General features: G+C 50.1%; 1 protein-coding gene across 1 annotated transcript in view; it reads right to left on the bottom strand.

The window, feature by feature from the left end:
* Positions 1-1598: 1598 nt before the first annotated feature.
* Positions 1599-23692, bottom strand: part of CD9 (CD9 molecule) — a 33778-nt gene continuing 11684 nt past the window's right edge. Inside the window, exons 2-8 of the mRNA XM_036252956.1 lie at positions 14194-14296; positions 6689-6786; positions 6067-6141; positions 4381-4479; positions 4154-4243; positions 3162-3245; positions 1599-2106 (exon numbers count right to left, since the gene is read on the bottom strand). Of these exons, the coding sequence (XP_036108849.1) occupies positions 2041-2106; positions 3162-3245; positions 4154-4243; positions 4381-4479; positions 6067-6141; positions 6689-6786; positions 14194-14296 (615 nt within the window). The 3' untranslated portion in view covers positions 1599-2040. The remainder of the gene's footprint in view (positions 2107-3161; positions 3246-4153; positions 4244-4380; positions 4480-6066; positions 6142-6688; positions 6787-14193; positions 14297-23692) is intronic.

Genomic DNA, 23692 nt, shown 5'->3' with positions numbered 1-23692 from the left:
TTCTGTCTCTATGAATTTACTTATTCTAGGTTCCTCATATGATTGGAATCATATAGTATTTTTTCTTTCGTGTCTGGCTTACTTCACTGAGCACAATGTCTTTCTTCAAGCTTCACCGGTGTTGTAGAATGTGTCATTTCTTTTTAGTATGAAATAATATTCCGTTGTATAGATAGACCACATTTTGTTCATTCATTCATCTGTTGATGGACATTTGGGTTGTTGCCACCTTTTGACTATCATGAAAAATGCTGCTAGTAACACTGATGTTCTGATTTTTTCTTTTTTTAACATTAAGAAAAACCCAAACTGCCTGGCCAGTGTGGCTCAGTGGTTGAGCATTGACCCATGCACCAAGAGGTCACTGGTTCAATTCCTGGTCAGGGCACATGCCCAGGTTGTGGGCTGAGTCCCCAGTGGGGGGCATGCAGGAGGCGGCCAATCAATGTTTCCTCTCATCGATGTTTCTGTCTTTTCCTCTCCCTTCCTCTCTCTAAAATCAATAAAGGAAAAAATAAAAAATAAAAAAAATAAGAAAACCCAAACTGAATCAAGGGGTGGAAAATAAAACAGGTTTCATATGCCTCTGTCCTTATCCTCTCATAGCGTTCCTCTTCCTCTGTGGTAGCTGCCTGTCTGACTTTGAATTGCCCACCAGATTGCAGACATTCTGAGCAGGGCCACATCTCCCGCTGGTGGCCTAGTGAGTGGGCAACCTGGTTAAGCTGAACTACACTTCCCAGCATGCCCTTTCCTGAATGTTTCTGGTTGGGGTGGAGCAGGAGGAGATCCAGGAGTTCCTTGTCCCGGGTCTGGTAGAGGGAAATGGAGCAGCAGTCATTTTGCAGCTCACATAAATTGTTACTTTTTGGGGGCTCACTTCAGCTTCTCCAGCTCCTGGTCAACCTGTGCTTAGCTATACTACATAGGTTCCCAGTCTCTGCAGGACCCATACCTCCACCTTCGGAGGAGCAAAAACAGATTTGTGGGTCTTCATGGGCTTGTGCTTGTGAGTTCCAGCTCGTTCTTGCCCTCCCTCCCCCAATTTGCATCTGTCTGTCCTTCCAGTCTGCCCTGTGAGCTTCAGGCTCAGCGACTTACAGAGACTGCTTAGGCAGCTCCAATGATTGCATAAGGTCAAATCCTCGTAACAAACTCTCTCTTTCTCTCCATAACATTTAATATTCTGCTTCTCGGATTAAACCCTGATGGGTACATACTCATTTATTAAGCAACATATTAATTGATAACAAACACTGAACAGTTATTATGCACCAGACACTAGGTGCTAAGTGCTGGGAGCACAGCAGTGAATAAAATAAAGTCCCTGCCACCAGGGAGCTCACATTTACTGCTGTATCCCCAGGACACGACATGCCCCTGCAAGAGTCCTGGGTGGTGCTCTATTAACAATCGTGTGACCTTGGATCAGAACCCCTTCATCTCTCCATACCTTGATTTCTTCATTAGTAATGTAGGAAGACCAACCTTCCAACCTACTTCTCATATAAACAGCAGTTGAAAGACATCTGAGAAATACATAGCTCTAAAAAAAAAAAATAAATAAAGGAAGCCAAAAACCTCCAAAACCAGGCCAGGATATTGTCATAATCTTTTATTATGTATCAAATTGTTTTCAAGATAAGTTACAATCTGATTAAATTTGACAGACATTTAAAAAAATCTATTTAAAGACAAAAAAAATTCTCTTTATGTACAGTATCTTTTGTCTAGAGTCTAGCAAATATAGTACCTTTCATTGCAGGATTTCTGCCTAACATAATAAGCAAAAACAAACAACCAAAATGTTTAAAGCAACGCAAACCAAATCCCTCAATCTCTCAACTATCAATATTGAACAAAGCGTTAAAAAGATAAACACAGAATAACTTTTTTTCTTGTTTAGAAATGCAGAATGAATACTAAAAGTTAGTGGCAAAAAGAAAACAATAACAACAAAAAACAACAAAAATAAAACCCCAGGAAAATAACCAACAGTCTTCAGGGGTAAACTTTCCTGCTCAGGAGTGCAAGCTGACTCTAGACCATCTCTCGGTTCCTGCGGATAGCACAGCACAGGATCATACTGAAGATCATGCCAAATATCTGGAAGATAAGGAGGAACAGGATGGCTTTGCGGAGGGAAAGACATGAGACATTCAGGCCAAGACAAAGGACCAGGAGATGGTGACCTGGAGGCCAAATGAGTTAAATGTCAAAGCAGGAGAGTCGTAGGCTAGATAATGAGAGGGATCATGGACTGGCGCGACTCAGAGTCTGCAGACACTTGCTAATGCAGGCTGTGTAAGCAGCTCCTGGAGAACTTTCAGGGTGAGACAAACTCAGAGCTGAACTGAATGCTCAAATTCAGATATTCCAATAGTCCACACAGGCTTGAACTTTCGCTTCCACCTTTGTGTATTTGCGTGTTTTATACTCTATTTTAAAAGGTTGTTCTCTTATACTGAAAGCTACTCAAAGCTTGTCTTAGGTGCAGATGAGAGGTACAAATAACCACTGAGAACGGGAGCGATTCTCTCTTTTGGGGCAGTCTTGTGAGGGGCAGAGGAGGGCCGTGTCCTCATCACTCCCTCCCGGGGAGAGAAGGGGAGACCCCAGGGAACCCTGTGGACCCTGATGGTTTCTGGGAGCTGATTACTAGAGAGTAGATTATTTGATGCTTTCAGGCTTCCTCCTGCTTGTCTACCCTGGTAGTTTTTATTGAACTACTTTTTTGGGAAAAGGAAGAGCAGGTTCACAATGAAATCATGTTTTGAAGATTATCCCAGGTCTGGGGTGATCCAGGTCCTCGCATGGTCCTACATCCATGCATGGTCTGTTGACCAGCAGCATTGGCAGCACCTGACATTTCCCCCTGAACCTTAATGGTTAAGAGAACGATTCTGGAGACACCCTGAATTCAAATCCCAGATGCTTCACTCACGAGCTCAGACACTTTGATCAACTTAACCTCTGCGTTCCCTAGTCTCTAAAATGGGAATGCTAAGAGTTCCCACCTCACAGGAATGGTGAGGATTCAATCAGTTGATAAACGTGTAGCACTTAACACAGTGCTTGGCCCAGAGCATGCCCTTAATCAGTCAATGTTAACTACGAAGAGGACCATTCCCCAACCTCCCCCCAATGTCCAGGACACTCACCATCACCACGGCAATCCCGATGCCCACTGCGCCGATGATGTGGAACTTGTTGTGGAAGACCTCTTTGATGGCCTCAGGGCAGGGCTTAGGGGGCAAACCAAGATCATGGTCACACACAACCCTTGCTCTGGGCACACCTCCTTCCTCCCATGCACCCACTCTCACCCACAGCATTGGTGGCTCCAGAGAAAGGGGAGCGGACAGGAGTATTCAGGTGTCTTGGTTGGTGGATAGAAAGGAGAACCAACAGAGCTATAGGAGGTGGTTCCCAAATATTTGGGTAAGACATCATGGAAGAAAGAGGGGTAAGCCCCTGCTTTGGGTCTATTTTTTTTTTTTTTTAATCCTCACCTGAGGACATTTTTGCATTCATCCTCAGATAGAGTGGGAGGGAGAGAGGGATGAAGAGAGAGACAAACATCGATGCAAGAGAGACACATCGAGTGGTTGCCATCCACACGACCCCAACCGGGTCCAGGGACAAACTGCAACGGAGGTTCGTGCCCTTAACGGGAACTGAACCCGGGTTTCTCTGGACAGAGGGCTAACACTCTAACCGCTGAGCCAGACCGGCCAGGGCTGGGTCTATTTCTTATCTGAAGTTTGGACATTCGCTCTACTTTACAATCTTCAGCCATTTACAAAGCAGATGTCCAGGGCTCAGCACACCCCTGTCCTTGATGCCTTGAGTGCCGTGGGAGGCAGATCGTGGGGCAGCAAAGGGCAGTTCCAGGCACCAAATCACTGCAGGAGGCTAGAACACTTTGCCATCTCCCTGTCTGGCTTTGTTTTGCTGCCCTTGAGGACACAGAGGCGCCAGGGCAGGGGAGAAATGAGGTGGTCGCCCTGGGATCTTACAGGTGGCAGAGATATTTATGAAACGCTTGGATGCCTGTCCTCCCGGAATGAGAGGGTAGGCTTCACTTCTACCCTTGTGGGATTTGCCCAGAGCAAGTGGGCAGGGGCGCACAAGTCTTGCTCTTCAAGTTTACCTTCACTGTGATGCTTGTGAGTATATCCTTTTGGGGGCAGATGTCCAAGATGAATTGTTCCACTCCCCCAACCACACCACAACAATTCAACTGCAGAGAAAAGGGCAGGGGTGGGGGCAAGAGAAACAAATTTAAAAAATGATTGGATTAGGACGCACCGGTCCGGTGCAGTAAGCACCCGGGCGCACGTGCTCTGGGGACCGTAGGAGTCTGCAAAGACAACGTACCGCGTAGTGGATGGCTTTCAGCGTTTCCCGCTGGGGCTCATCCTTGGATTTCAGCTTGCTGTAGGTGTCCGTGTAAAATTCCTGGAGTTCCTTAATCACCTGTGATGGACAGATAGATGAGAGAGCAGCAGGACAAATGTCACCTGTTCCATCTTCTTCACACTCAGCCCACAAATCCCCCTGCTCGGAAAACGTTACCGAGCAGATGGCCCCTCTCTCGGGGTCTCTGGGGCATCGCTTTTGTCCCACGTGCTCTAGGCACCTGCTCCTGCCCTTTTCCCTTCTTCTGCCCCTACGGTTGGTCCCTTCAGCCCCACCCGGCTCCTTCCCTTCTATCCATGCACAACATGGAGTGTCCTCAGTCTATAAACACAAACACCCTACTCCTGGTCTGGCTATTTCCTCAGGCTTCCAGCTGCTTTTCTTCACTCAGAGGCGGTGTGACTTGCAGCAGGTTAATAACCCCTCTGCACACCACTTTCTGCATATTTAGGTGGAAATGATATTAATCCCTACCGGAGAGATTAATGTGAACATTTCAATGGGACATTGCAGGATCAGCCCTTAGCACAGTGTCTGGTACAAAGTAATTTTGGAATACATATTAGCTATTATAAAATAAATGATATATTATTATCTTCCTGTAACTGGGTGCATCCCAATTTAACGGATGCCTGTTTTTTGGTCCCCCCCAACTCCCACAACATCAATAAACTGATCTTCATCCAGCATTTCCCCTTCAGTATTTTTCATAATTATCCCTTCCTATTTCCATGTCTGCAGCTTCTATCATCTGAATAATTCAATCATTCTTTTTCTTTAAAAATAAACAAACAGACACACACACACACACACACACACACACACACACACACGGGGTTCCTGCATCTAGTGTCTCTCTTTTTTCCTCCCTCTTGCTTAACATGACAACACAGCCTCCTTCCTAAAACACTGTTCTGATGTGGCCCGTTCTGGCCCATAACTCTTTGGTCTCCCCGTGGAGCCCACGCTCAGCTGTGCTCAGACCCTTTCTTTGCGGGCAAGTACCCTGTCTCCCACCAACTTGCCTCCTGAAATCTTCTCTCTCATTCAAGATTTAGGTCAACACCCTCTTCTCCATGAAGCCAGAGATTCCCCTTCCCTACCCCACCCTTTCAAAGCCCATGGGACTTTTGGATCTAAGTGACTTCTATGACACTTATCGCATGTCTGTCTTTCTGCCACACTAGGTGGCAAAGGTGCTGAAAGCGAGGACAGCACTTGACTATATTTATAGGCACGGTGAAGGAGGCGAGGGCATCCAGCCCAGACAGCCATGTTTTCCTAGGCTGTCTTTCCAGAGGGGCTGGGAAGCTGCTGAGGTGGGGCATGCATGTGCAGACACACAGACGATGACTATTTCCCGGACACCTGCTCTGTGCCCGCGCTGTCGGGGAACTGGAAACAGTGGCTGGCACAAAGCAGTGGTTGGCACAATACCCGCCCAGGGCAGTATAAACGCTCACGTTCCCTGCCCTGGGGAAGCCCACGTTCTGAGGGGCGTGTGGGAACGTAGTAAAATAAGAGTCAGGGTGCAAGCTGACCAAAGTGGCCAGCCAGGACCCCCTTCCACCCTCATCATCCTCCCTCCCAAACTTCCAAACTCACAGCACTGCAGGGCCCAAGGATCTTACGGAAAATACCTACCTCGTCCTTGTGCGAATATCCCCAGACGGCCGCAGCTATTTCAAGGGCAAATATCACCAAGAGGAAGACAAAGAACTAGAAGGCAAAAAGGGGGCGGGGTGAGGGACACTCCTAGCCAGGAAAATCAGAGGGCGATCTGGAGAACAAGGAAGAATGACAACCCTCTGGGGACACAGATGAGGACATTCACAGAACTGTACGAGTTCAGCCCGGGTGAGGAACAGAAGCTGCAGGGACGGAGCGGGCACAGCTGGCCCCAGAACTGGAACGTCTAAGGAGTTCATTAGGAGTCAGTCGGGGATAAAACACCATTGCTCACTCACAAAACCACAGAGATTGGAGGAAAATTGTAACAACATTTTGGAACAAGAGAAGGCAAAGGTACCTGTGGATTCAGGGGAAAAAGCAAATGGTGCCCTTGAGAAAGGAGCAACAAAGTCCTGGCATTTAGTCACCTGAGGGACTCCAGAGGGCAAGAGGACAAGACGCTGCCTGGCTAGGAGGCTGGGACCCCGGGGGCGCCTTGGGGTTCCCTGTTCACCCCGTCCCACCCTATCTGTTCTATGGGATCTTGGGGCCGGGGCCCCAGAGTGGGTGTGGGGGACACAGAAGGGATACTCACCAATCCCAGCATGCACTGGGACTCCTGCACAGCCCCACAGCAGCCCAGGAAACCCACCAGCATCATGAGGGCACCGGCTCCGATCAGAATGTAAACTCCTGAGGGGAGAGGACAGAGGACAAGGCATGGAGACACCGGTGTGGAGGCCCAGCTATTCCTGCAGTTCCTTTTTCCCTGACTATGCTGCCCTCCATCCCTTTTGTCCCAAGCTCAGGGAAGAAGTGCCTCCTCCTGAAAAACAGCCCCTCCACCTAGTTCTCCTCCTTCCCACCATCTCTCTTCTAGGACCTCATCCCATGGAATCCTCATTCCTACCTTACCCCTCCTGGAGGGTGCCTATTACCCCTTAACTGGGACAAAGAATATCCTTGGGAAACACCAGATTCTACTCAGGACACAAACTGGTCTAGTCTGTCACCTGTTTCCAGCTAGATGAATCCTCTCACGCTATTAAAACAGACCCTGCAGACTCGGGGCGAATTCCTGGGACTCTGCTGAGCCTCCGGCTGGTCTCTCCTGCCAGAAGAGACTGTCAGAACAAGCTCTCGGCAGGGACTTGAACACTCAGGCGGCCAGCTCTGCCTGCTTCCCAAAGGGACCAGGCCTCCCGCCCTGCCGTGGGTGGCGGTGAGGCATGCGCAGTCCGTTAACACCCAAGGGCACGTGTTGGCAAAGGCAGAGTAGCTGGCTCTAGTGCAGAGAAGACAGGCCTGGTGTCAGGAGGCCCTTGATTCGGTCCCAACTCTGTGTGATCTTGGGTAAGACATTTTCCCTCTCCTGGCTTCCACTTCCTTATCAATAAGATGAGAGGTTGGCTGCTAGAAGATAAAAAAGATCCCTCCCTTATAGTATACTAAAGGGATCTTCCAGTTGCCATTCGGTTACTCTAGGTTAAGGGCGAAAAGGATCGATCCTCTTGTTAAAGGGGAGGGGTGAGTGACACTGTTTCTAGGCCCTCCTTTTAGTGACCAGTGGAGAGGGGCAGCGACTTCTACAATTTCTGTCGGTGCCCAATGCAATGCACGTTCCTGGGGCAGGGGACACAGTGGAGCACACGAGCCCTAGTCACCCCAGGGAATGCCCAGAGGGGCCCACCATGCAGTTATATTCTGGAGAAGCCACAGCTGTTTTGCAGGGACTACCTCCTCACGTGGCATCCCCACGTGCAGGCCCCATGGAAAAACAGGCAGAGAAGTCCTGGGTCTCCTGTCTTAATGTCCACCACGAGGTTGTTGTGAGTATTAAGTGACATGTAATCAAAATGTGCATAACAGTTCTGGCCGGTTTTGTTCAGTGGTTAGAGCGTCGGCCTGTGGACCAATGAGTTGCGGATTCGAATCTGGTCAAGGACACGTACCTCGGTTGTGGTTTGTCCCCAGCCCTCGTTGGGTTTTGCAGAAGGCAACCAGTCAATGTGGCTCTATCACATCGATGTTTCTCTTTTTCTCCTTTTTTCTCCCTCCTGTTCTATCTGAACAAAAATGGAAAAATATCCTCCGGTGAAGATTAAAATTAAAACAAACACAAACCAAAACAAAATGTGCATAACAAACATGAGCTACTGTTAATCTTTTTTTTTTTTTTATCCTCACTCGAGGACATTTTTCCATTTTTTGTTCAGATAGAGCAGGAGGGAGAGAGAGGAAGAGAGAGAGAGAGAGAAACATTGATGTGAATTGACACATCAAGTGGCTGCCACCCGCACGACCAACCAGGGCCAGGGACAAACTGCATCCGAGGTACGCGCCCTTAGCGGGAACCGAACCCGGGTCTCTCTGTACCGCAGGTTGACGGTCCAACCGCTGAGCCAAACCGGCCAGGGCTATCTTTTTTTCTTTTCTTTTTTTTTTTTTTTATCCTCACCCGAGGATACTTTTCCATTTTTTGTACAGATAGAGTGGGAGGGAGAGAGAGAGAAACATCGACGTGAAGGGACACATCGAGTGGCTGCCACCCGCATGACCAACCAGGGCCAGGGACAAACTGCAACCGAAGTACGTGAACCGAACCCGGGTCTCTCCGGACCGTAGGCCGACGCTCTAACCGCTGAGCCAAACCGGCCAGGGCTCTTTTTTTCTTTTTAATTAAAATAAAAAATCCTCACCTGAGTATTTAACTATCCCCACTGTAGTAATAGTTTCACAAGATATAAGTCTATTAAATCATCATATTGTATAACTTAAAAAAAACAACAATCCTCACTTGAGGATATATATATATATTTTTTTATCCTCACCCGAGGATATTTTTCCATTTTTTGTACAGATAGAGTGGGAGGGAGAGAGAGGAAAGGAGAGAGAGAGAGAGAAACATCGACGTGAAGGGACACATCGAGTGGCTGCCACCCGCACGACCATCCAGGGCCGGGGACAAACTGCAACCGAAGTACGTGCCCTTAGCGGGAACCGAACCCGGGTCTCTCTGGACCACAGGCCGATGCTCTAACCGCTGAGCCAAACCGGCCAGGGCGAGGATATTTTTCCATTTATCTTCAGAAAAAGTGGGGTGTGTGGGGGGGAGAGAGGGAGAGAGGGGGAGAGAGAGAGAGAGAAACATCAATGTAAGAGAGACACATCGATTGCCTGCCTCCTGCATGACCCCGACAAGGGTATGTGCCCTTCACCAGAATCAAACCATGACTCTGGTCCATGGGCCGACGGTTTAACCTCTGAGCCAAACAGGCCAGGGCACTACCGTTAATCTTAAGAATGCAAAGGAAGGGTGATAATTATTAATAATCACAGTGATGAATTTCTATGTACTTGCTGATCCCTCCTGCTAACTGGGACCAGGGCAACTTTCTTGAAGTAGGGGCTGAAAGTGAAATAATCTATGATATTCTTATACAATACACAACAGGCTACTGCAGTGAGAACCCTCCACAGGTGTTCGTGACTTCACTGTCCCACATCTGTACCCCTAATATGGGGTTGAGGCTTTGCATGCACCACACTGTGCAGTCTGCCTGCAGCTGAAGCTCATGGGTGGCATCGAGCAGAATGCACACAAGGGAGCATTTGTGTCTCTCCCCCCCTCCCCCTCCACCTGTCGTGATGTCAAGTCACGTGGGTTGACTGGCAAACCCCTATGTTGTATGAATATGGGTATTGTTCCCGTGCATGCCTGGCCCAGACTGGGCAAGGGGACAAATGCAGCCTGTCCTCGAGTCAAGTCCCATCCTCCCAGGCAGTCCAGTACTGTGGGCCTCACGCCTGGGTGCTGCGGGGAGGGCTCTGACACAGGACACCAGCATGTCAAGGTACTGACCCGGCCCCAGTTTCTTCCCATCTTACTGGGACAAGACAACGAGGGATGAGTCACTCTTTTGAGCTCCATAGCAGGGGCTGAGTAAAGAGGGGGTATTAGGAGATCAAAAGGATTTATAAGCACATGGAATGTACTGAGTGGGAATGAACAGACAGACATGTTTTCTCTAAGTCCAGATCCCAGCTGGGAAGCCCAGAGACCCTGGCAGAAGTCGGGGAGTTGGCTGAGCAGCATTAGGGAGCTGTGACAGAAAACAGCATTTCTGGGGCAGACAGGCAGAGAGAGGGACAGAGAGGGACAGAGAGAGAGAGAGCATCCTCCCAATGAGCCTCAGTTCACATGAAATCTTCATTCTTGGGCTTAGCTGACGAGGACATTAGGACAAAGGATACTGTGGGTTTTAACTCTTGTTCAAGCAGCTGCTGATCTGGGGTGTCTCGGCGTCACCCTCTCCAGTTCCGTGGCAGCTGTTTCTGGGGATTTTAGCAGCAGCTATAGGATGGCTCATCTGCAAGCAGCCCCCTGGACGCACGGGAGTGGGCTGCTGGTAAAAGGGCCATCCAGGGATTTCCTTTGCAAAGCTCCTCCTGGCCTCCACCCGAGCTCGTTAGCAAGGCCGGCCATCACAGATGACAAAGTGTTCCCCTTTACAAAACAAGTGACTGTGGGCTTGCTGTGTGACTCATGGAAAATGTTATTTGTCATGGAACCTTCTCTAGGATAACTGTATTAATTTGCTTAAGGGCTGTTTATTCTGCTTTTGCCAGGCTGACATTATAGCTAGTTTTTAAAAAAGCTCTTGGTGTAGCAGTGGCAGATGCCAGGGTGTCCTTCACACCAGAAATAGGGCATTCTTTTTCACCTGTTTATCAGGCCCCCGGCTTTGGCTGGGGAGAGGACAGACACACCAGACTCCTGTCACCACCTCAACCCCATCTTGCAATATGCACTCACCACACCTGTTTGTGTGGAGAACAAAACCCAGCACAGCTTCTGGCCTCCACTTGCTTAGAACGGTTTATCATCTCCCTTGAACATAATCAGGGTTCCCAGGAACCCCAACTCTGCTCCCAACGGCTCTCTTGGTCCCTTTCCATCCCACTGGTGACCATGCTCATTAATGAGCACCGCCGTGAACCCCATCTGCCAAGCTCAGAGTTCTCTGCCCCCGCGAGGTGCGGGCGTGTATACCCTGCCGGTCTCAGGACAGGGGAGACGAGGCACAGAGCAACCAAACAAAGTGGCCCCAGGTCACAAGCTGGAAACGGGGAAGTCAGCTGACTGCAGCCACGCTGTGTCCTGGAAGTCATCAGGCACAGCATCATAAAAGGGAAACGGTCCCTGGGAGTGTGGATGTCCCCGGCTTCTGGCTTGCTGCCCCCTCACCCCGTGCCCTCATTCAGCGGCTATGTTCTGGGAGGACACCAAGGAGTTAAGAAGGGCTGCTGGCCTGAGACCAAGGAAACGAAGTTCCCCAGCATGTTTGCAGCTTGGGATTAGGAATACTGCTGACAGGCTGACTCTGCCAGGGCCTGAGCTGCAGAGAAGGCCCATATAAGGCTGTCTGTCAGCTGTTCTAGTTCACTATGGACTGTTCTGAATGTTGGAAAGTTACTTTTTCATTTGCTTCTCTGTCTGGTTACGCATTCTTTCTCTATTTTGAAAGCTGTGTTCCTTCGGGTTTCCTGATGGGTCAGCTGCATGGCCAGGCTGTCCTGTGGGTTGCCGTGCAGATGGTTAGTGCCCCTGGGCCAGGGATGGTCACTTCCTGATGCTGGGAATAGAGCTGGAGTGGAGCTGGCACTCAGCTGGAAGAGGGACGATGCTGTCCCAGTCCAAGTGGGAAGGGGACACAATGCATGAAGCCTCCTCAGCCCTTTGCTCATGGATGAGAATTATTCAGTTTTCCAAAGCACTCGGTGAGGAACAGGGCCCAGCTAGACCCAAGTGGCCACCCAGCTGACTGGTGTTCTTGTGTCGCTTGCATTACCCTGATCCCTGGTCTTCGACAAGCTAAATGACGTCTTCAAAGCTGAGCCCTTTCCTAGGCAGGGGGTCCAGTTCCTCTGTTAGAGTTTAAGGGGGCAGCGGCCACTGGCCCCCAACTAGGGATTGCTGTGTCTCTTTGGGATTGTGCCTTCAAATCCCTATCCTAGTCACTGAAGGTGGGACCACTGGCCATGGGGGGCGGGAGGTGAGGAAGGGCCTGCAATGACCCAGGGTACCTGAATCCTGCGAGGTTCCCAGAGACAGGTCTCGGCTCCCCAGACAGTGTGCTCGTCACTCTCTTGCCATTCTGCATGGCTTTCCCATCTGTCATCTGCTGGCTGGGGCCACCGATACTTGGGGTTCCTCTCCTCCAACTATAATTTGGGTGAAGTCAAAGGCCGAAAGGGCCCCCGCCCTGCCCCCAGCCCTGGGGAACATTCAGTCAGTGTAGATATTTTCCATTCTTGCACAGGGGAGGCCTATCCACAATCTAGCACAGGTAATACAAGAAGCAACTTTCACAGGACTGGGTTCAAATCCTAGCCCTGCCTTTAGAAGGTATGCAGGCCTCGGTGTTCCCACTCATGTTGGGGAGGTGTTTACGTGGTGATACAGCGCTAAAAAGTGACAGCATGATGCACGCCTTTTGAGGGTATGTGCTTGGACAGGTTATTTAACTCTCTAGGCCTTGGGTTCTTCATCAATGAGATGGAAATCAGTCCATGTACCCTAAAGAGCTTCCAGGATTACACTGCATAACAACACGTGTGAGACTGAAGGACACACGAGAAGCGGCTAGTGGGAGAGTATGGGAGTCAGGCCCCTTGCAGAGAACAATGGGAGAAGCCCGGGGGTTCTCCTTAGGGTGACCTGCCTGAAATAGATGCCCTGGCTTCCACATTCCCCCAGCAAATCTGCTCTCCCCGAAGACGGATCCCAGCTCCCTGGTGTGACAGGACAGGACAGGACAGGACAGGAGTGCTCCGGTGCTCGCCGTCTCCCCTCAGCACCCCGCCCAGCCTCCTGCCAGCTGCTCCAGCTGCTCCCGCTCCGCAGGCGCGGTCCAGGGCAGCCCCAGAGGCACAAAAAGCAAGTTGTTGCTGGAGTCTGGGCGCTAGGGAGACCTGCTCCCCCAAAACTGCGCGTAGCTTTAAAAAAAAACATGCATTGTGCTTTCTTCCCCTCAATATTTTCTCACAATAGGGAGGCACCCTCTAAAAATCCCCAACTAACGACAACAACAACACAATAATAAAAGCAGGGAAACCATCCAGAGAGCCCGGGGCCATGGAAGCCAGCGGCTGGGCCTCTGGGCGGCGGGGCGGGGTCTGCACGCCAGCAGCCACCATGTTCTCCCTGAAGGCTGAGGCGATAAGTCCCTTCAGACTGTTTTCTTCATCTTTTTTTAAAAATAACTTTGTTGGTGGGCGGGGAGGAAGTGACCAAACTTATACTTTGAGCCTGATGACATGACAGCACCGTCCTAAAAATAGGGGCTGCTTTTGTTTCTCGAAAATGAAATGTTTCCTATTCCCAGACCAGGCAGAAAGGAGAGCGCAGGTTCTGTGTGGTCCCAGAGACGGGCACTTGCCTTTGACAGGCCTCGGTGCTCCCGCTCCCAGTGAGGGGTTTAGTGGCGACACAGCGGTGAGAAGGGACAGGATGATGCTAGAAAAAATGCCAAGAAGCCTCTCAGAGAGACCTGCTCAGGCAATTCTTGCTTAAATTGGAAACCTTTTCCCTAAAGCAGCAGCACTTGACCTTTACACCAGCACCAGGGGTCCAGAGGGCTGGCATCTCTTCTAGTCTCTCTTACTAATGTTGACTGTTATCCAGGAGGAAGGACTTTTGGGTCTCAGAGCCCTTCTCTGAACACCTCTCCTTTTCCTGGCACTGGGGATTCCCCAGGACAAAGTGTTTTGAATTCAGAGGATGATTAAGCCTGAGACGACATGAAGTGAAGAGGGAAGTGGGCCCAGAACAGAGGTTCTTACACCCTCAAGAGTGGCAGCAACTTTGGCGGAGCCAACTTCACATCAGAGAACCGTCAAGATGCCAGACTTAGTCAGCATGAAAAAGAAACCACATCAGTCAAATGCAAATTTGTGGGCACAGCTACACAAAAGCAAGGCTTGAAAGGGACACGACTGTCCAGTATGGCCAGAGCAAGCGTCCTTTTCAAGGCCAAGTCCCTGGATCAACACGGCAGCTCCACAGTTGGAGGAGGCACCGATTCTCCCCACACTCACCTGTGTAGAAGCTAGAATGATTATTGTCTTGCTCGAAGATGCTCTTGGTCTGAGAGTCAAATCGGAGCCATAGTCCAATGGCAAGGACCGCAATCCCAGTAAGCTGCAAGAAATACCGGATGTTGGCATTAATCCTGGCTGCCAGGGAGAGCACAATCCCTGAGCGCCGAAGATGACACCACATTTGGTCTCTGCCCCTCACCCATGTACCTGTAGTACCAGCAGCCAGTGTGGGGATGGGAGTGGGGGATCAATCCATTTGCTAAAAATGTCAGTAAGCTGGGAATAAATAATTACCTACTAGCAGCACATCAGTAGAATGGTTACTTTATGGACAATGGAATACTATACAACAGTGACAAAGAACTGACTGTAGCAATATGCAATACTATGAGTGCATCTCATGATGTTAAACAAAGAAAGAACCACAAGAACACATTTAATATGATTCTATCTAGTTAAATGTTACTCTACTTTTTTAGGGATGTATATAGATGACAAAGAGGAAAAAAAGGAAGTGATTATTGTGATGACCTGTAGCAGGAGGGAGAGATTTTCATAAGGGAAGAGCACTTGGGGGGCAGGGTCTGGGGCACTGGCAATAGTGTAGCTTTTGACTAGGTGGTGGTGACATGGATATTCATAGTTATTCTTTAAACTGATTATGTTTTATGCACTAGTCTGTGTATATACCATACAATAAAACAAGAAAAAAGTTGCTCAAAGGGCACATCCAAGTACCATTGAGGCAGCGGTGATTCCTTAGACCTTGAAGTCCCAAGGTTGGTCACATTTGGTCCTTTCCCTTCTTACCCAGGAAAACCTTACAGGCTGACCTGCCCAGTTCCAGGTTTTAGGTACATGCTTCCTTAGGAGTGATCCTTACAAATACCAGACAAGAAACCTCCAAGTAATCTTCCAATCTTATGGAAATCCCATTTCATAGGTGGGCAAGTTGAGATCCTGGACCATAAAGGGCAGACTTTCCCAATAAAGAACTGAACTGAGGTGCCAAATCCTGGCCTGGCACTGTTGAACGAGAGCCTGTGGAGGTGGCCTCCTGCCAAGCCTCGTCCCCACCCCCAGGGCCACGCTGAGCTCCATCTCACGCTCGTGCCAGGGCTTGCTGGGGAGTGACTCCAGCTGCAGTGTCCTGGCCAGCCGGACGCCTGGGGCTGGCTCTGGGCCAATGCCCAGGCACCCGGTTTTGCTGGCCCACCCTTCCCCACAGAGAAACCCTGTGTCAGAGCCCTGCTCTTCAGGAAACTTGGTTCTCGGCTCCAGGAGCTGAGGCGGCCCAGTGGTACGGACAGGCCTCTCTCCTTCCTTCTTTGCTCCCCTCTTCTCCCCGTGACTTGGCAGGGGTTTGGATGTGTTGTGTGGAGAGGACAGATGGCAACAGTGGAAAGGGAGACCCAAGCCCTCCACCTGCAGTGGTCAAACCCCTGCCCACACCCATAGTGGTGACACTGCCCTGGGTGTTTCCCCAGCGAGGGGCTGGACTTATGGCTAAAAATCAAGGCGATTACATAGCACAAGTACTAGAAGTGCTTGTGAGAATGACTTTATCAGCGTCAGGTCACCAGGACTGCACTCCCAGCCCCTTGAACAGTCGCTCAGCACCCTCCCAGTCTCTCAGTCCTCACCCTCGGGAAAGCAGCACCAAACATCAGTAAGAATGACACAGTACCACATGCCCCATGGTCAGTACAGAAGAGAAAATCTCATGGGTGCCTGGCTTGAAGGAGTAGAAATTTTACGGTTGAAACAAACCAGAGAGCGCTGGGTTCAAGCAAACGCGGCGGGTCTTCCCTCTTACTGAGAAAAGACACGCAGGTGAGTGAGGGTCTCCTGACTTAAGGCAGACAGCAGACATGGCTCCGCGGGGGAGCAGGAGTCTCTCTCCCACTCCCGGCCTGGACACCCCGGTTCAGTCTGGGTTCTCCTGACTCAGGAGCACTGCCCTTAGAGCAGGGACACAGCGGGCCAGCTGGGACATCCCCGTATGCTGCGTACTGGGTAAGCACACACTTGACTCATGGTGGGCAGGCCCTGGCCCAGCTCCCCTGGGGTCCTGCAAAGTTCAAAGAAAGAAGGTGATGCTTTTCCCCTCTCCCCCAGTCAGACCCCTGGAACATGGAAGACAGGCTGCTGGCCTCCTTGTGGACACGAAAGCATCGGCCTGAGAACGCTGTGGGCTGGAGCTTCACACACACCCAGGGGCAGTTTCAGGTTTTGCTAGCACTCAGCCACAGACCTCCCCCTCTGTCCTGCCTCGTGCCCTCATCTCCGTGGTGCTGTTGCGAGGGCGCCCGGGACCTGAGAGAGGCAGTGTCCTTTCTGCTCTAGGATTGTGCTTATCAAATAATTATCTCCAAGTCATCTCATTCTCCTGGTTGATGAAATTACTCACCCACTCCACCCCTTCCTCCGCCAGGAAAGTTCTTAAACCGGTCACCATGAAAAGAATGAAAACAATCTCGTCCAAAAGAACTAAGCTACAGAGATGAAGGAAGGCTGCACCATGCACAGAAGTTTCCCATGGGCAAGAGCTGGGTCTCTGGGGGTGATGCCACGCTTGATAACGACAGGGCTCCCAAATAAAACCTCCACCAGTAAAGCCTCTTCCATGTTATAATTTCAAGGATCCCCAGTCAATTGGTAGAAGTCCAGTCATTTATCTGGTTTATACACATAGGTGGCAAGAAGGACATTTCTCGGAGAACTGGAACCAGAAGGGGAACGACTTCAGTTCTCACCTGGACAAGGACAAGGCCAGATACAGGAATTGGGGTCCCGCATGTCCGAACCCCATCCCGAGCCTCACATTGAGCTGTTTGTTGTCACAGCCAGAACACTTTGCAGACTTGGGAAATGAAAGGCAGCTGGCTCTGGAGAAATGGAAGAAGCAGTAACAGATCTCAGTTTAGGTATATATGTTCATACCTAAAACCTCACCACAAGAGAGGGCGAAGGGAGGTCAGGGGCAGGACGGGGTACAGGGTTCACCAGATGAATGAGCCCTGCTGATCTTTTTTAAAAAAGGTTTTTATTGACTTTTTAGAGAAAGAGGAAGGGAAAAAGAGATAGAAACATTGATGTGAGAGAGAGACACCGATCAGCTGCCTCCTGCACGCTCCTCACTGGGGATCGAGCCTGTAACCCAGGCATGTGCCCTGACTGGGAATCAAACCGGGACCTCTCAGTCCATGGGATGATGCTCAATCCACTAAACCACACCGGCCGGGCCCTGCTGATGTTTTTGATTGGGTCACTGAGTTAATTGGCCTGAGGAGATGTGTAAGCCATGAGCTGCCTCATTTCTGTAATGCTACTAGAGAAATATTTTCAGTTGGCTGGGTCACAATGGCTAGGGGGGTCACGGGGCCATGAAATGAGTATAATTGGTGCCACTTAGTAATAGCTTCCATGGTTGTGGGGGCAGCACTATCTAAGGAGTGCAGAGTACTTCTAAGGAGAACTTACTTTTTGCTTTGGCAGAGAGGGGCTCCCCTGCCCCTCACCTGGCACTTGTCCCCACTACTTGAGTACTAGAAGAAACCAAATGGGAAGGGACCGGCAAGAACCAAAACAAACAAACAAACACACAAAAAAAACAACAAACTTTGACCTTTGAAAAAGGGCATCTAGTCAATGATTAAGGGACTCCATAAAATAAGAAAACAGGGTCTGGGAGGCAGAAAGTTGATGGTTTCTTCCCAGGTTTAACTGATATGTGGCAGGAATGTCGGCCGTACAGTTACCATGGCTGCTACTTTACTCTTGCCCATCATTGTAGGATCTCAGCAGGTTGGTGCAGATGCTCAGTTGGACAATTTCCTGCCCACAGAGCCCTTGAAAGGGGACCGAGACCTGCCCAAGATCACCAACTGTTCTGGTGGAGACGGAAATCAATCCAGTGCCTCTACTCCCAGACGCAGGCCCTGCCCTGCCCAGTTACCTCTTGTTTTCAATTACAGTCAACGGAAAACATTCTGGTTTTGCTGAGAAAAGCTCCTATGCCCTTGGGCCGGAAATGATCTCATCCATTTGCTAGTGTAAGGAGAAAGAGGATAGTTTTCTCCCTATTGTTTTATTGGAGATATCTTCATTTCCTCCCCAAATTCGTTTTCTTCTTAGAAGACAGGCCACAAGAAAGACAACACAAACCAAATTGAGGACATTCTACAAAAAACTTGACCAGCTGGGCCGGTGTGGCTCAGTGGATGGAACATCATCCCATGGACTGAGAGGTCCCGGTTCGATTCTTGGTCAGGGCACATGTGGGCTCGATCCCCAGTAGGGGGCGTGCAGGAGTCAGCCGATCGATGTTTCTCTCTCATATTGATGTTTCTGTCTCTTTCTCCCTTCTTTTCTCCCCGCCCCAAAATATCAATAAAAACATATTGGAAAAAGGAAAAACCAAAAAAACCCAAAATACTTGACTAGAGTTTCTCAAAATGGTCAGGATCACAAAAAATAAGGAAAGGCAAAACTAGCATATGCCACCGGAGATGAAGAAGCTGTGACAACTGTCATGTGGTGTCATGGAGGGGATCCTGGAGCTAAACGTGCATATATCTAATGGAAAGAAGGGGGGGGGCTCTTTCAAGGCTTCCTGTCTCCTTCAAGAACCTGCTCCATTAATCCACTCTTTCCTGCCTCTGCACTCTGTCTCTGCCACCGTTTCATCCTTTGCCAACACACATGGGCAGGTCTGTCTATCCTACAACACCAAACAGAAAGCAAAACCTCTCTTCCTTCAACCTCACTCTGAAAGGCTGTAGGTTGGTGGCCAACTTTCAAGGCTTTTGCTCTGTCTCCATAGTTTGTTTGTTTTTGTTTTTTTTGTTTGTTTGTTTTTATCCTCACCCGAGGACATTTTTCCATTTTTTGTTCAGGTAGAGTGGGAGGGAGAGAGGGGAACAGAGAGAGAGAAACATCGATGTGAAAGGAACACATCGAGTGGCTGCCACCCGCACGACCAACCAGGGCCGGGGACAAACTGCAACCAAAGTACATGCCCTTAGCGGGAACCGAACCCGGGTCTCTCCGGACCGCAGGCCGACGCTCTAACCGCTGAGCCAAACTGGCCAGGGCTGTCTCCATAGTTTTGATCTCCCAGCAGCATGACAACATTCGACTCGGCCTCCTCCTCGCCCGCTCCATGGATGGGATCACTCAAAGTTCCCTAAATACGTCTTGTGTACTCCTGCCTCTGCTCATGCAAGTCCCTCCTGGAAGCCGGCCTGGGCACCCAGGCCTGCCACTTCCCACCAAGATGGCCTCGTCTCTTCTCAAGGAGGAGCAATCCCTCCGGCTCCACATTCGTTCTCTGTAGCACCCTCACACCCTCCCTCTCATCGTTGCTTGTCTCGTGTCTCTAACTAGAGCCTATGCCACTTCTTACTCATTCCCGTAGCTCCCTGCCCCATCCACACGTTGGACAAAACAATTGTGGTAAATAATTATTCTGCAAATGGATGGTTACTTCAGTGAAAGAGCATCGCCGAGACCCATTAGAACGTCCTCTCCCAATCCTCTCCCCTTGGACAAGCCTCCTTTCCTATCTGGCTTGTCATCCACACCCACCTTCTAATATCTCTCAAGAAAAGTCAGAAACTACAAAGAACAATGGCCTGCCCAGAGAAAATACTGAGAAAAACCCATGAGGGTATGTGAAAATGTCCCAACGAGATTCAGGGGCAAGTTCACATAAAGTCTTTTGAAAATGTTAGTTTATACAAAGTCCCTGCGCTGCGGTCCTCACCACCTCCACCAAGGAGACCAGTTAGACACTCCGACTTTTGATGAGCATAGAACACAGGTAGCCCTGTTGCCCGGGGCATACGGCAGCTTCAGGACACACGAAACTCAGCACTTCCCCAAGCCCAGGCCCACAGCAAACAGTTTCTTGGTCTCCTCTCTCACCACCCCGAAAACAGCACACTGAAAGCACCCACACAAAGACCAGGATCTCAGTGAGTCACGCCAGTCTCACTACGGCGGCAGACCCAGAAACCTAACACTAAAGCACACACCTGGAGTAAAAGGAAACATCTCCAGTTCCAAAGGAGGGTTGAAAACGTATCAAAGAGGGATGCCGCCCAAGGGCACCTGGCTGCTCTGGACCCCACGCCCACGTCCGCAAAACTGGTTCTAGTTAGAACCTGAGCAGCTATTTAGGAAGAGGCGGCCCTGTTGACAGAAACGCTTAAAGTGAACTTGCAGAAAGATGACAAGGGAAAGAGCAGTTGGCTGATGAGGAGGACGTTTCTGTGTGTGTGTGTGTGTGTGTGTGTGTGTGTGTGTGTGTGTCGGGGGGGGGGTTACTGTATTCCATCCCTCAGGTGGAAAGAAACATGTCTGCCTGTGGGACAAATCCCGCTTCGGTGAAAGTTCCTCTTGTGGCAAACGACCTGGGTGGTCTTGGTGAGAACCCTACCCTACCCTTTCCTCTAGGTCCCTGCTTTCTTCTATAATACGACCTGACTGGTCACAATTTTTTTTTTAAAGGACAAGATGCTCATTACGCGTTCTCTCTCTGGCTGTCTCAGAAAGCGGAGCAGATCATTCTCCACAGTGGTTTCTCTGGGAGGCCGGCCTCAGACCTGTGGTCACAGCTGCCACTTTGGGAGGGGTTGGAGGTGGGCAGCAGTGACAGGATGGGGTCGGGGAAGATGGGGCACTTCCTTTTTTATGTCCCATTTGTCCTCCTGAAGAAGCCATGGCTGTTTGGTTACGTTGGTGAGCCTGTGGTCAAAGAGATGCTGCAAAACTTTTCAGTAAGGGGCAGGTGACCTTGACTCAGTTACCTGTCACGTGCATGCCTGCGTCACCTAGGGCCAGGTTTACAGAGGGTGCATGTCAGAATCACTGGGGAACTCTAAACATGCCCTGCCTCAGCTCCACCGCGGGGAGTCTGCGTTCCCAGGTGACTCAGTGGATTGCGTTGCACAACCCTGTCGAGAGGCGCTGGACCAGCTGAAGGGCGTGGGCTCGAGTCTAATTCTGCACTGCCCCCTAGGAGCTGTATGACACTGAACACTTTCCTTAGCTTCTTTGAACCTTAGTGTTCTCATTTGTTAAAAAAAAAATTATATGAAGCCTGTCCTGCCTTTGACCTAGGCTGAAGGTGAGGACTGAATGGGGCGATGCATATAAAACACTCTGAAAACTGTGACATGCTACAGCCAGCCAGATTCTGTAAGGAAGAAAACGATAATGCCAACGATCCTAATGACCCTTGAGAAAGACACAAGACGACAGTGGGGCAATTCATGGCCCTGGGAGGACGTCAGTGATGTGTCCTCCTCTGATCGGAGGGGGTGGCTGGGCTGGGAGGGAGCAAGGCGAGTCGGGACGCTGGGCTTCTGTGTTCTGGTTTCTGTGAGAGCCAGTGGGTGTTGTGCGGTGGGGAGGTGGATACATTTACCTTCTTCACACCCAGACACGGTCTCCGGAGCTCTGCTAGGATCAGATGGGAACGGCCAAGAAAAAGTGGGGAAGGAAGGTTAAAGGGAGATTGTTGGCTAAGACTGGAGGCCTCTGTCCTTCCTTGGATCACAGACTGCTTTCTGTGGCTGAATGAGCTCTGCAGAAAGGAGTTATTAAAGGAGCAGATCGCAGAGAGGAAGGGGATGTTATCTCTTCACTTCCTGCCTTCAGAAGATAGGTCCCAGCCCTGGGGTTTTTTTGTTGTTTGTTTTTTAATGTACTGGACTTAGGAGACCTCTGGGCATGGTAGCCCACGGTGCCCAGAAAGTCAGCGAGAGACTGAATACTAGGATGCAAGTTTCCCCTCCCAGCCTTCTCTGGGCCCAAAATACCAGCCATGCTTTAAGAAAGCCTCAGAAGTGGAGATGAGGGCCTCTATGTTCACACAGGCTTCAACAGTTAAAAACAAGTCAGGCCACCCAGACCTGTGGGCTCTGGGCCTCACCCATCTCCATGGCAACCTTGGCTCACCACCCAATGCCAAGCCTCAGATAGGCTGATTCACTGTCGGGAGGCTGGGCCTGGCACTGCCAGCAAGAACAAACAGGCGCCCAAGCCCCACCGCCTCTTCTAATCCTCTCCTGCGTCCTCCTCCCCCAACTCCAAATAAAGGCCGGAGCTGTTGTCTTTGGAAGGGCAAAGACAGTTGGGCAGGAACAGAGTCTCGGAGTCAGTCCTCCCTTAGCCAGTCCCACCACACAGTAAAACAACACAACCGAACTCCACTCTATACAGCAGCAAAAACTGCCACGGTTTGCTTTCTTTAAGGTCGCAAGTAAACTGTTAGTTCACGGCAGAATTTAAAGATATCGACCATGAACATTACTAACTTTAGTTTTATTGAGTTGAGAAGCCCCAGAAATCAGGATTCTGGAGAACAATTCCCCCAGTGAGTGTGACCATCCTGAGCCATTTTGCCCCTCTAGGCAACTTCTGCTCTTGGGGCTTCTTCTGAGCTTCCCACCTTAGGGCCGTGAGCAAAACTACGGAAGCTGGTATCCTCAAAGGCCACTGGGAAATTGTTTTCTAGGCCAGTGGTCCTACACGTGTGGTCTTCAGACCATCTGCAGGAGTGGCAGCACTGGAAACTTGTAAGACATGCCAATGTGCTGTCCCCATCTCAGACTTATTCAATGAGCAAGTTGACTGGGGTGGGGGGCTCCGAAATGATTCTGACCTTGCTCAAGTTTCACAATCACTGCCCTAGGTCTTCACATAAATGCCAAACAATTGGAAAGACATGGACAAGCTCTCTCTGGGGGTTCTGAACCCAGAGGCCAGCTTTCTAAATGCCGGTGTGGGAAGGCATGCAGCCCTGGAGCGGGGGTGTGAGCTTTCTCTGGGCTCAAGGTTCCTGCGTGTGTCAGGGAGAGCTCACAGGCTCAGCCCAGCAGGGAGCAGGATTTCACCATTCCACTTCACATGGTGGAATCCGGAGGGTGCGGCTCAAACGCCTGGCCTAGCACTGTAAGGCCTTGGGGGCTCAGCCTAAGGACCACCCCGAACTGCTGAACTGGTGACAGGGGGGAGGATACAGGACAGTTAAGCAGGGAGGAAGCAAGGCAGACACTGGCTGGACAACTCCATCTTGAACCCACTGAGCCTGGGAAGTCATAGTGAATGTTTCAAGTTAGAACCTGCGTTTGGCTTCCAAGATTGTTGGAAGCCAAATCTTGGAAGCTTCTTGGGCGAACGAACACTCTTCCCCAAGAAGTCAAAATGAATCCTGCAGTGTCGAAACAGCACACCCTTGGTAAAAACTTCACCCTGGTTTCTGCAGCCAGTGTGCTCTCTAGGCCAGGCTGTGCGTGGAAGCGACCTCTTCCTCAGGCCATCCCAAATTCTAAGAAATTAAAAAATGTTAAAGACGACATGCCGAGGCTGATGGTCAAGGACGTTGTAGGTTATTTAGCTTTAGTGTTAACCTGACCTCTGGCAAGGGTTCCCTCCAGAAGGTAAGGAAAGGAAAATAAACAATATAATAATAGTAGCAATTATTGTC

The sequence above is a fragment of the Molossus molossus genome, unplaced genomic scaffold (assembly GCF_014108415.1).
Source record: "Molossus molossus isolate mMolMol1 unplaced genomic scaffold, mMolMol1.p scaffold_m16_p_10, whole genome shotgun sequence".
NCBI classification, from domain to species: domain Eukaryota; kingdom Metazoa; phylum Chordata; class Mammalia; order Chiroptera; family Molossidae; genus Molossus; species Molossus molossus.
The sequence above is the reverse complement of the archived record's forward strand: the minus strand, read 5'-3'. Positions and strand labels throughout refer to the sequence as shown.